Below are 11,837 nucleotides of genomic sequence, written 5' to 3'. Positions count from 1 at the left end.
AATTTCTAACTGATAGTGCGCACCCTTCCAGTAAACTTCAAATGCACCTGCTTCATCTCCAGCAATGCCTCTGGAGACGCTAAATAACCCAGCTATGATTGATTTGCCCATGAACTACGACAATGTGCCTCTGTCAAATGGTACACGCTCGGCCGGTCCCGACGTAGACCTCGACAAAGCTTACAACGATCTACTATGGGCTTGCAGAGTTGGTGATACTGTTTTGGCCGACTCCTTGACGCTATTACCGCAATTGGACATCAACCGTGTGGACGAGTGGGACTATCTGCCTCTCATCCTTGCGTCTCTCTGTGGGCATTTGCAAATTGTGAAGATGCTATTGGCCCGTGGAGCAATCTGTGAAAGAGACACTTTCCAAGGCGCAAGATGTATCTATGGGGCTCTTAACGACGACATTCGTATTGTTCTTTTGAGTTATAATATCAGCAAGAAGGTTGACGATGATCAGCCCTTCCTGGCGCATCTTTCCAAGTTACTTTTACCTGCAATGATCCCCCACGCGTGTAGAGACCTAGCCGTTGTGTTCCCTCATATTCTGGACAGAAAGCTCCGGGTCTTTGTCGTTAATCGCTTTCTTTTGATGGCAAGAAGTCCCTATTTTCTGAGAAAGCTTTGCCCTGGCGGCCAATGGCATCTGTCCTCGGTGATCAGAATGCCTGAGCAAACAGACGCAGCGGCGTTTGAAGCAATAGTGGATTACATTTACCTCCGAACTGACCAGTTACCTTTGGAGAAGCCTCCTGAACAATTGCCCTTGTTCGCAAAAAAACTAGGACTCGAACAGTTTTCGGATTCGCTCATGGACTTTCAGGCAAAGCAAGACAACGGCAGCAGGTTGAGACAGAAAGCTGAACTTAGCTTTGTTGAGAGAGCAAGAGAAGACATGAAAGAATTCTTTGAGGGCCATGTACTTGCTAATGTTTTTGTAAAGTCTCTTGATGAAGTCGATCTCAAAGAGTGCAAATATGATCAAAACGAAGGTGAAGAGTCAGAAGACGAGCAAGAAATTGACTTCCAAGAGCTCGATTTGTCCAAGATCTTGAGTGCAGAAAAGCGCAAGAAGCTTTTGGATAGTTCTGCTATCCCTGATGTTATTTTATGCTCCCTAGATTTTGAATCTAATACGATCCTCTTTTACCCTGTGCACAGGGCGGTGTTGATACGAGCAAACTTCTACTTCACGATGTTTGAGCCTTCATGGTCACAAGAGACTGCAAACTTACCTTTAGTTGGTGAAGATGACTGTACTGGAGCTGCTGGTGAAAAAGCGGTGGACAGAACAATGTTACTGCCTGAAGATATACCCATATACCACACATACATGGGCGCCTCAAGAAAGGAGGTCACCGAGGTCATCCTTCGCTTCCTATACTATAATGACTCGATTATCATTGACCCTGAAATCGCTGTTGAGGTACTTTTAGCGGCAGACGAATTGCAGATTGAAAGGCTAAAGTCTATCAGTGAATTAAGCCTCACTAATTTCGTGCAAAAGTTCATCTTTAAGAAGCTTCAGGCATTACCATCTGTTGTTGGCTATGATGTTTTTGAACTTATAGAAATCGCTTGGCGTTTACGAAGCGAAAGATTGGAGCAGCATATGACGAAGTTGATAGCTCACAACATCGAGGCAATTTGTGAAGACTGGTCACTTCGTCAAAAACTTTTAGACCTCATCCGGGCCAGTGCACACAGAATTGAAGAGCGTCAAGCCACTGATACTATTGAGTTGGTGGATGACATGCGGTATTACTTGGCAAAAAAGTTTGCGGTCTATGACGAGTTCACTAACTTGGAAGGCATTGGGGCTAGTTTGAATCCAAATATGGCAGAGCCGGAGGATAATAGGACTTTCAAAGCAGCGATGCTAGACTATGAGCATGATGTTGCAATAGTAGACCAGCTTCTTGACGAATTGGGTTTAGAAGCTTAAACTATTGGCCCACATTATATATAGAAATGAGACACTTTTATTTTTTGCAGCCATTCGCAGTGTCTCCTTTAGATTTGCTTGCAACTTGACATATTCAAAGCCAAAAGTTAACGAACCTATCATGATAGACAGACATCAACATTGCTCACTTTGTCTGCTTTATCTCTTGATAAAGCTCAAATTCGTAATTCAATAACTGACAGTGTCTGATATTCCTGAACAAAAATTGCCGCTGCCTCACGCAATGAAGAGCTGGCTTCATTTTCAATTTCACCTTTGATGTGTATGAGTGCTCATCTAGCTCAGAAACCTTCTAATGAAGCTGCGAGGCTCTTTTGAAGTAAATGATATTCGAGGGCAATATACGTGTGGTGCCCTCTTTCATCGACCTAATATCCTGCAGTAGAACTGCGCATATCAAGCGCCTGCCATACTCGATCACTTTGCAAAGATCCATCACTGCTTCACAGGATTTGAAGTAAGAGATGCTGATCAAGGAGCTCGTTTCATCATTCCAGTTTCAAAAAGTCCTTAAATCGGATCCACAAACGAAAACGCTTGCTGTCTTGGGCTCAATTGACGGGAAGGATGCCATAGTCCAGTTCGAGAAGTCCTCGTTCAATGTAACAGATGAGATTGATATCAACAGGCTCATAGAGACTTTGGAGCTAATTCAGAATAATGACATTTACTACTGGTCTCTGGCCAACCTTGCTCAAGAAATCAAGCAACGTCCTGGTGCTAAGGTCAACTTGATCTACCCGGCTACTGAAACCCACATCTTGAAGTTCTCCACGCAGAAATACCATGTTGTGAAAGAAACTCCCGAGCTTTACGAAAAGGTTGTAGCTCCATTTATCGAAACCCAAAAGGGCGAGAGAATTCAATGGGTTCATAACATACTCTTCCACGGCCAAGAGTCTGAGAGTGTAATCTACCACGATAGAGACCCTGTAAAGGGCTTTGTGCTTCTTCCGGACATGAAGTGGGATAGAATCAGTATGGACGCTCTATACTTGATGGCAATTGTTCAACGCACAGACATTTCAAGCGTTCGTGACCTCAATTCTACTCATATAGAATTTTTGGAGAATCTCAAGGACAAAGCAAAGAGGGTGAGCTCAGAAAAATATAATGTTCCTGAAGACGAACTACGCATCTTCATCCACTATCAACCTTCATACTACCACTTTCATGTTCATCTAGTCCGCTTGTCGCATCCCGGCCTTGGAGATGGATTAAACGCTGGCAAGGCCATGTTACTCGATGATGTAATCGAGAATCTAAAGCTTGTTCCGGACTACTACAAGAAGCGCACATTAACTTATGTTCTTGGAGAGAATCACAAACTTTGGAAAGCGATGCAAGATGCTGATGATAATTAGATTTAGTAATTAAACTCGGCCGTTTGCGCCTTTTCGGCCAACTTGGCCATCCTGAGCATCTTTCTTCTTGGATCTTCCTTTTTCTTGCTCGATTCAGACCCTGATGCTCCCATGGTCCTGCCTAGTTTCTTAGGAGTCTCCCTCAATCCGAAACTCTTGGCCAAGTGGCCTAGGTGCAACAACTTCACATTAAAGTAATTCCTTTCGGAAGACAAGTGAGTTGCGTAGGCTCTAATGTGTGATGTGAATGCATGCAGCGCTCTTTCGAGGGCCTTCGAATCTTCCAATAACCATCTTTCTACTTCAAGGTGCCAGGTGGTAGCATGCATATCCCACTTGCCTTCTTTTGCTTTGGGGTCTTTGGAAGCTTTTCCTTTCACTGCAGGCGTCTCGATATTCTTCTCACTGAAGCTGTCTTTGAGGACCGTCTCGTAACTGACAACACCTAAGCTTCCTTCCTTGGGATGCACGACCCTGAGTTTACCTTCGACATATCCTTCTTCCTCGCCGGGAAGCAAGAAAAGACATGCCTCACCCTTATTTCCTACTCTAGCGGAACGACCGATTCTGTGCAAGTGATCGTCAATGGTGAAAGGCGGGTCGTACTCTACCACATTTGCAATATTGGGCAAATCCAACCCTCTGGATGCAACATCAGTACAGAACAAAACAAGATGTTTACCCTCATTGGTATTGCCTTCATTGGCAAATTTCTGAAGTGTAGAGGTACGCAATTGTTGAGATAAGGACCCATGTAAACGGAAAACAATCGTATCGTCGTCAATCTGAGGGGCTGTCAGAATGCACTGCTCGGTGTCTTCCGAATCCTCTTCCTCCGACTGAACTTTTCGATGGCAAGGCTTACCTCCTCTAGTGAACACTTCATAATGAAAATTCACAGAGTCTGAACAAGAGAAGAATACCATTGATCTGCTTGTCAGAGTCCTGTAGTTTTGACTTATTCTTTTGAGTATTGCAGCAAGGGTTACCAATCTTAACTTAGGTGGGACGACCATGACCTTTTGCACGAGCTGGTCTGGGGCTGTTGCATCGCCATGATACTTTTCGTCATCTTTGTCCACAGATATCCACTGCGGCTCACTCAAAACAGTGTTGCCCAACTGTTTTACATCCTCTGGCATGGTTGCAGAACAGAGTACGTTCACAATTCGATTTGGGAGTATAGGCCATTGGTTCCGTGAACGCGCTATGTTTGAATGACGTTGAAGATGATCAGTAATTTTCGTAATGGTCTCCTGGAATCCCAATTCCACTAATCTATCACCTTCATCTAGAATGAGCCATCTGTTTTCCGAGACATCAAGCGACTCCGTATTCTCCAAATGGTCAGCAAGACGACCGGGAGTAGCCACTAAGATATTCACACCCTTTCTAATTCTAGCCTTCTCTGATTTTTTCTTCTCACCACCCACCACTATACCAGGAACAATATGATGGTGGCACCGGAGGACAGTCTCGAGTACCGAGTATATTTGGGATGCTAACTCTCTGGTAGGCGTTAGGATGATACCAAAAAGACCGGTTTGTCTATTGATTTGTGTCTTTTCTGACATCATCCTATGGATCATGGGAAGAAGGAATGCCAAGGTCTTACCAGAACCTGTTTGGGCCTTGACGAATAAGTCATTATTAGTATTTATCATTTGCGGGGCAACGGCTCGTTGAACTTTTGTCGGAGCAATGAAGCGCATATTGTTTTTGAGATGCCCACAGAGCTTCTCGCTTAAACCCATACCGGGAAAAGTAGATGCATCGCTCAATGGGGCGTTTGATGGTAGATAAGTAGTTTCGCTAGACTCGCTCTCTTGTAGCTTCTCACTCTGCTTGTTAGATGTAAACAAAGAAGACACATATGAATTGTTCTTTCCTCCAAATTCACCCGATTTTTCGCTGAACTTGACTTTCTTCGCCAGCAACCCTAAGGGTTCTGGAGCTTGTCGTTTATTATCGCGGTTCTCAGAGGTTTTACTAAGCTCTCTTCTTTTGGTATTGGTGTTCTCTATCGATCTTTCAGCTTTGCCGTCATTACTCTTCTCATTCTCTTTCTCGTAATCTTTCTGTAATCGTTCAAACTTGTTGTTTGAAACGTCAATCGTGTTAACCCCAGAGGCCTTTTTCCACTCTCTACCTTGTAGCTTAAACTTTGCGTTTCGGCGATCCTTCCAACGACCACCCTTAAAGGTTGCCGGTTGCTGTGCAGGGGTAGCATCTGATACAGGGGCCAGAGCAAAATTTAGAATCAATTCATCGTCACTCATGGCTATGTCCTTATCTTTCAGAGTAGTATGAAGCTTCTGAGATGAGAGACTGCAGGTGTGGTAGTGATGAGATCGATGCGTTTGGCTGCAAAATTAGTCCGGAAGGACGTGCCCACTAGTCCTGCTATATTTTGAGAAATTTGAAACAACTTCTTGAACATATGAAAGAGCTATCTATAAATTATTCTTTGCCTTGCTTTTATGTTCTATTTATCTTAAACTTGGATTTTGTGGCCGTTGTGAAATTTAGTAAAATTGTACTAGGTGCGAAACTTCACGATAAAGTTGTGAACCGTCGATGGACTCAGTAGAATCTTCAAAGAAGGACTATAGCGAAACACTGAAGAATAACTCAGCCTACAAGGGTAGTTGATCTATCGCTTACTGATACTCCTTCGACGTAATCAAAAAGCTTTCTAGTATACAAAATTATGCAAATTCGTCAAACGTGGTGGATGTCTCAATCACTTCCCGTGAGGGCGCCTTGAGATGCTCCAGTAGTCTTTGAGCCGATGAGTCGTCTGTGCACCTCCAACTCAATCTATTCCATGGCTCCTCGTCAAATTTTTTGACGTGCTTCAAGCACGAGCCCAAACCTCCAACGTGACCTTCAGACAGCAATTGATTGCTAGCTTTCGCCGCTGTTTGCAAGACGTGCACTGCATTTTGCTTAGCTGGTTCCAGCGTGTTGACTTCTTGCCTGGTATGTGCTGTGCGTGCAGATTCTAAATCGTCAATGTACTTAAACAGTGGCTTGAGTTGAGCGGTACTGTCAACAGGCACAAGAACCATCTGAAGATCACCGTCTCTTTCAATAATATGCCCCACATACAAGCCCCCATCAGTGCCCGTGAGAACTCCGTTTAAATTGGAGGTTGTCACTCGTGACCCAAGTTCCTCTGCTCTGCCCTCATCATAAAACTTGTTGGTGTCCATAGGCACCTTAACCTCTAGTACTTTAGTACCCATCTTTATAGAGGACTTGAGTGGTTCTTGGTCGAATGGACGGCTTTTCGGTCTGTTGGCATATTGTAGCACATGTAGAGATTGAGATGATCTGTGTGGTAGCGATCCGTGAAGGATGGGCATGGTCAGAATGACCGGGTCATCTTCCTCTTCGTCCATGGGTACATCGTTTGTATCCTGGTACTCATCTAGAGCAGGAGACTCTGAAACATCCTCATCCTCTGCAACAAAGAGGTCTTTCTTGTCCATGCTTGAAAGGAAGACTTGAAAGAGTTTGCGATATTCGCATCTTCATAACTGTACAGGCTGAGGAACAAAGGTCCATCGGGAAGAGGAGAGGGCAGGGATACACAGAAAATGACGAAAGAGAAAATCAAATAATCACTTAATTAGATTTCAGCATTTTGTTCGATAATTAAACCTTTCCAGGTTTTTTGACGTTACCTGCGGTGATGTGTTGATGGCTGCAAAATTGCCTGCTTCTGCGAAGCTACTGTAGCGATCATGTAATTGTAATCGATTCAAAAACAACAAACAATAAGATTCATATAAAGGGTTGGAATTGGGAGCCTAGTGTATTATTCAACCTTCGAGGTCAGCTTCAACTTCCCTCTTGACAAATGGCTCACCTGGATAGAATCTCAACCATCCCCATTTGGCTTCAGCGTCAGCATCTCTCTTGACAAAGGGCTCACCTGGGAAAAATCTCAACCAACCCCACTTAGCCTCGGCATCGGCTTCAGCATCTCTCTTGACGAATGGCTCACCTGGGAAAAATCTCAACCAGCCCCACTTAGCCTCGGCGTCGGCTTCAGCATCTCTCTTGACAAAAGGCTCACCTGGAAAGAATCTTAACCAGCCCCATTTGGCTTCAGCATCTGCTTCAGCATCTCTTTTAACGAATGGTTCGCCGGGGAAGAACCTTAACCAACCCCATTTGGCCTCAGCTTCAGCGTCTCTTTTCTCATTTCCAGAGTTGAGAGAGGCATAAGCCTCCTCCATGATGGTGGAGTTAAGCAAAATGATGTAGCGACGGTCTTCATAGACAGTGAGCAACGGGTACTCATCCGCATCAAAGGAGAACTGGCCAATGATAGCCTCAGTTGGAACACCAAAGGAGCTTTCAACAGAGGATGGAACCTCAGAAAAAGAGGGAGCATCAGTGGAGCTTGGAGTTGGAGCAGCGGCAACCAAAGAACCAGTAGCAGCGATGATAGCAGTGATAGAGAACTTCATTTTCAGCGTTTGTTTTTTTGTTTATCTTTGTCCTTGTCTTTTGCTTGATAGGGTGTGTGATGAATAAAAGCTGTTCTTGAAGGTCAAATCGCCTCTACTTATAGTTCACAAATTCATTCCAAATGTCAGAACATTGTCCATTGAGTTCTAAAATGATCAATTACAAATCTTGAAAGAAACAGAAAGGGCATTACTTCTTCATTTTAGATTTGAATGCCTCTCTCAAAACCTCAAATAAATAATAATAGATCTCAACGTCGCACAAGTGCCATTGAAGTCCGAAAATGGATAGCTAATTGCGATGTCATATGGTATCATCCTTCTGTGCATCTTTTTGCCCGATAAAATAATTCTCAAGATGCATTATTAATCGCCAAGATCTGAGTTTCAATAAACGATTTGCCAATACGTTTCTAAATTGTAATTGTGAGAGACATGTGATACTGCTTTCACGACCAAGTGCCACTGGAACAACATAATAACTCTAAATGCACTCTCTACTTAACTATATTCTGTTTCATAAGCACCTTTGGAGTGCAACTTACTTTACGAGACTTGAATCTTTTCACGTGGAGGTCACAGTGAAAGATACCGAGGGTAGAACTTTGCCTTCAAAGTCATGCTACGTTAAAAATGTATACGACCCAAAATGAAAGATTGAAGGCTCTCTTTGGAGAAAACAAATTTTTGCCTGGACAACAATTGTCTTGTGTTAAAAAGAGCAATCACTAGAGGAACTTTACTTTGCATCTTGGTATAGGTATTTCAGCAAAGGAGTGGACCGGAAATACTGTAGTCTGCCTACTCATAGTAAAGGGGTTGCTCTTAAAAGAGAAAGCGAGGATTCTTATTCTGTAATGGTTAGATAGACCATCCTCTCCTCTGCTCATATATCACACTGCCAACAAAGAGAAGTTCCTGAGTGCTAACTGACTTTCACCAATACAGTGTATATATGCTTGTGCAGTGGATCATAGAGGAAGAAAAGAGCGTATCTAGATTGCCTAATTTACAAAGCTAGGGTAAACTATGCTTGATAACTGGAACCCTTTAACGAATATAAAGGTACACTAAGGAAAATCTTTCCTATTGACTGTGACGCTTAGATAGGTGCTTATAGTACATACAAGGAGCTTTTGTCTGACCAGCCAATTTCGTAAATCGCCTGTTCGTTCTAACCCTTAGCGTGTGATAACCCCGCCAATATTTCAGCCAAGGTGTTTTTTTAAAAAAGTCTTTGCAGCAGATACTGAAGCCCAGTCTATCAATTGATAAGACAGACATTGTGTAACGTTCATACTTGGAAGAGGAGACTTGCGTTCAATTTCTTTGTTCGAGCAACTTATCAATGGTGACATAGACTCGTCTTGGCTTGCCAGATTTATGGATTCAGCATCCTTCAGAGCTTCGTATTCCACTATTTTAGCAGCTTCAATTCCCTTTCCCCTAGCATCAAATTCTGCTTTCAAGCGAAATTCTTTATAAGCAGCAAAGTTTCTATAGCGAGCTTCAAGTCTCTTTCTAGCTGCAAGCTTCTCGTCGAGAGCTTTAATAACTGGAGGATCATTAAGCTCTTTAGGACTTTCAAACTCGACAGAGATGGGAATAAGGTGTGGAGGCATAGAGTTCGGTGTTATGAGCTATATCGAGTGGTGGGGCAAGTATTTGAAAAAATCTTAGCGAAACTTTGGTAAATTTGGGTAGAAGTAGAAGAAGTGTCTGAAGAGAAATTAGTTCAATTTGAACTCTGGCTTTATATAACCCATGGGATGAGCAGAAAGGAAAGTGCAAAATTGGAAGGAGTTAATGCTGCAGTGTACTGGTTCTGTCGGCAATCGACGTATTTGACAAGTGCCTAAAAAAGTCAAATGACTTTTACAGTTTTTGAGTTTGATGAGATTAAGCCTTCAATATCCCGAAGCATTAAAATGAGTTCAAACACTTATCGTGAAGATCGTGATCCATTTCCGTGAGCTGCATTTCGACCACATTCTTGCCAGCTTTTCTCATTGAGGAAGTTGCAACCAGTGCAGCTTTTTTGAAGATATCAATAAAGGAAAGAACAGTGGCCGAAGTTTGAGCGAGAGAAGAGTAGGAATGAAAGGATCAGATAGTAAGGCACGATAATTACCAAATTGAGAATAACTCTGGAAAAACCATTTTTCGACATTAAAGTAAATCGCTGTAGAAAACAAACCTTTACACAGCTTCACTTGTTAGAGGCACTTCTCCTACAAAGGTATAGGCGTCTCTCACATTAGCATTGAAATGACTGTAGAGAAAAATCGAGTTTAAGACGCTCAATTTTGAAACATATATCTATTCCTACCCTTACAAGGGTCTTGGTAGGCAATATTGGTGCAATTTGAGGGCAACTGAGCTCACTCCCTCACCAAGCAAGTCTATACTTCATTTCAATTGGCTCAAAAGTGAAAGAGACAATTGAGAAAAGCGGAGTACATCAAGTTAAAAAATGTCAGTATTTCATGGGGTACAAGAGATCAGCTACTCGAGAAGTCTCTATCATTGCTAAGTTCAACCATACGATTCTTCTACACCACGCCCTTATAGACACTTCTACGGAGCAAATTTGGAGCTGTCCACAAAAATGTACCTGCGTATCACAAAGACTGTCTGAAATCAGACCTAATGTGTATTAATTCATCTTTGAGGTTAGTTCGAGTCTATTTTGCAGCCATTCTATGGGGATTGAGCTGAAGGCTTTACAGACCTAAATTTGATAGTAAATCGCACTTTTTCAGCTTTTTAAAGTATAAAATGCAAATATGAGAACAAGAACTCGAGTATTCACTGGTTTTTAAGTGAAACGTTCACATGATATATATTTTCGTCAACTTCTTCTGATATAACAAATCCGATATAGTGTAACGGCTATCACGGTTCGCTTTCACCGAGCAGACCGGGGTTCGACTCCCCGTATCGGAGTAACTTTTTGTAGGATATCTTGTACAAACTATCCTTTCTTTTTACTTGCCGACAATAAGAATTTACAAAATCGGGATAGCAAATGAAACATTACAAACCACACGTGTATTGCTAAACACAACGTGCGTTCATGACGCCACGAGGTCAGGTTTGAATTTACGTCACAGAGTACTGCACACAAGTCGAGCTACCTAAACACACTGCCTTACTAATCTGGGGAACAACACCCATGCACAGAGATTTTGAACCCACAATGCCAATACGCTCGAGGAATCAAAAACAAAACAGCCAAAAACCTCACTCGGCCTCTTGATTAACGCCAAGCCTATAGTATTGTTGGGCTGCCAACACTGTTATCAGTGTTTACAGCGCGCGGTACCTGATAAGCACTATACATGATAAGAGAATGGCATGTATTGAGTAAGAGCCCACAGACACACAGTGTCGACGAAGTAAACGTAGCGACTGAGGAGGAATAAATAAGCAACGCCGGCGCCGATATATTATATAGATAGTTATTTTAAAAATTTTTTGTGAGCTCAGTGGGACCTGCCGTTGTACGCCTTCTTCTGCTTGCTGCGAGCCGCCTTTACCTTATCGGCTTGCTTGTACACCTTATTCTTGCTAAAGTAGTTGTTGATCTTGAACTTCTCCGAGTACACCAGCTCGGAGGCGTCGTCGTCGTCGTCGTTCGCCGCCAAAACAGCGTACCGGTTGTGGGCCACCCGGGGCGAAGAGCAACGGCCATGAGGCACCTTCGAAGTCTGCTGTCTGTGTCTGGCAATCGACGCCACCTCAGCATACGACAACTTGCGGTACGCAATGTCGACAAAGTCGTCAGTGTTGTCGTCGTTCATCGACACGTGGTACACCTGGTGGGAGTCTCTGCCAGCCATGGTGAAGGAGCGGTTGACCTCGGAGGAAGCCAAGGGCACCAGCGACAGCGACTTGGTAAACCACCCAGACAAGACAGACTTAAACATGGTACAGTGTAGTGATGATCAAGGAGGGGATGTGAATGAGACGAGCTCTATAAACTCAAGGGATGAGACCAAAAATGTATGAAAGATG

General features: G+C 43.2%; 6 protein-coding genes and 1 non-coding gene across 7 annotated transcripts; 3 read left to right on the top strand and 4 right to left on the bottom strand. All coding sequences in view use genetic code 12, as the record gives it.

The window, feature by feature from the left end:
- Positions 1-64: 64 nt before the first annotated feature.
- CJI96_0003381 (uncharacterized protein) lies at positions 65-1,954 on the top strand (the record flags this gene model as incomplete). Its single annotated transcript, XM_029032785.2, has 1 exon — positions 65-1,954. The coding sequence occupies one exon, from the start codon at positions 65-67 to the stop codon at positions 1,952-1,954; it is 1,890 nt and encodes a 629-aa protein (XP_028893100.2).
- A 485-nt stretch (positions 1,955-2,439) lies between these two features.
- Positions 2,440-3,339, top strand: CJI96_0003380 (5'-(N(7)-methyl 5'-triphosphoguanosine)-(mRNA) diphosphatase; the record flags this gene model as incomplete). The annotated part of the gene is made up of 1 exon (XM_029032786.2): positions 2,440-3,339. One exon carries the CDS (start codon positions 2,440-2,442, stop codon positions 3,337-3,339), a length of 900 nt encoding a protein of 299 aa, XP_028893101.2.
- A 2-nt stretch (positions 3,340-3,341) lies between these two features.
- DBP7 (putative ATP-dependent RNA helicase) lies at positions 3,342-5,618 on the bottom strand (the record flags this gene model as incomplete). The annotated part of the gene is made up of 1 exon (XM_029032787.2): positions 3,342-5,618. The coding sequence occupies one exon, from the start codon at positions 5,616-5,618 to the stop codon at positions 3,342-3,344; it is 2,277 nt and encodes a 758-aa protein (XP_028893102.2).
- Positions 5,619-6,047: 429 nt separating this feature from the next.
- CJI96_0003378 (DNA-directed RNA polymerase III subunit C37) lies at positions 6,048-6,833 on the bottom strand (the record flags this gene model as incomplete). Its single annotated transcript, XM_029032788.2, has 1 exon — positions 6,048-6,833. The coding sequence occupies one exon, from the start codon at positions 6,831-6,833 to the stop codon at positions 6,048-6,050; it is 786 nt and encodes a 261-aa protein (XP_028893103.1).
- A 333-nt stretch (positions 6,834-7,166) lies between these two features.
- Positions 7,167-7,820, bottom strand: MFALPHA (mating pheromone alpha; the record flags this gene model as incomplete). Its single annotated transcript, XM_029032789.2, has 1 exon — positions 7,167-7,820. One exon carries the CDS (start codon positions 7,818-7,820, stop codon positions 7,167-7,169), a length of 654 nt encoding a protein of 217 aa, XP_028893104.1.
- A 2,874-nt stretch (positions 7,821-10,694) lies between these two features.
- On the top strand, positions 10,695-10,766 carry CJI96_0003376. The gene has a single exon. It is a non-coding gene; the product is annotated as a tRNA-Glu (tRNA).
- A 539-nt stretch (positions 10,767-11,305) lies between these two features.
- Positions 11,306-11,749, bottom strand: CJI96_0003375 (uncharacterized protein; the record flags this gene model as incomplete). Its single annotated transcript, XM_029032790.1, has 1 exon — positions 11,306-11,749. One exon carries the CDS (start codon positions 11,747-11,749, stop codon positions 11,306-11,308), a length of 444 nt encoding a protein of 147 aa, XP_028893105.1.
- Positions 11,750-11,837: the final 88 nt, after the last annotated feature.

This window comes from Candidozyma auris, chromosome 3 (assembly GCF_003013715.1).
Source record: "Candidozyma auris chromosome 3, complete sequence".
NCBI lineage: Eukaryota > Fungi > Ascomycota > Pichiomycetes > Serinales > Metschnikowiaceae > Candidozyma > Candidozyma auris.
Note: the sequence above shows the minus strand (reverse complement) of the source record. Positions and strands in the feature narration are given on the sequence as shown.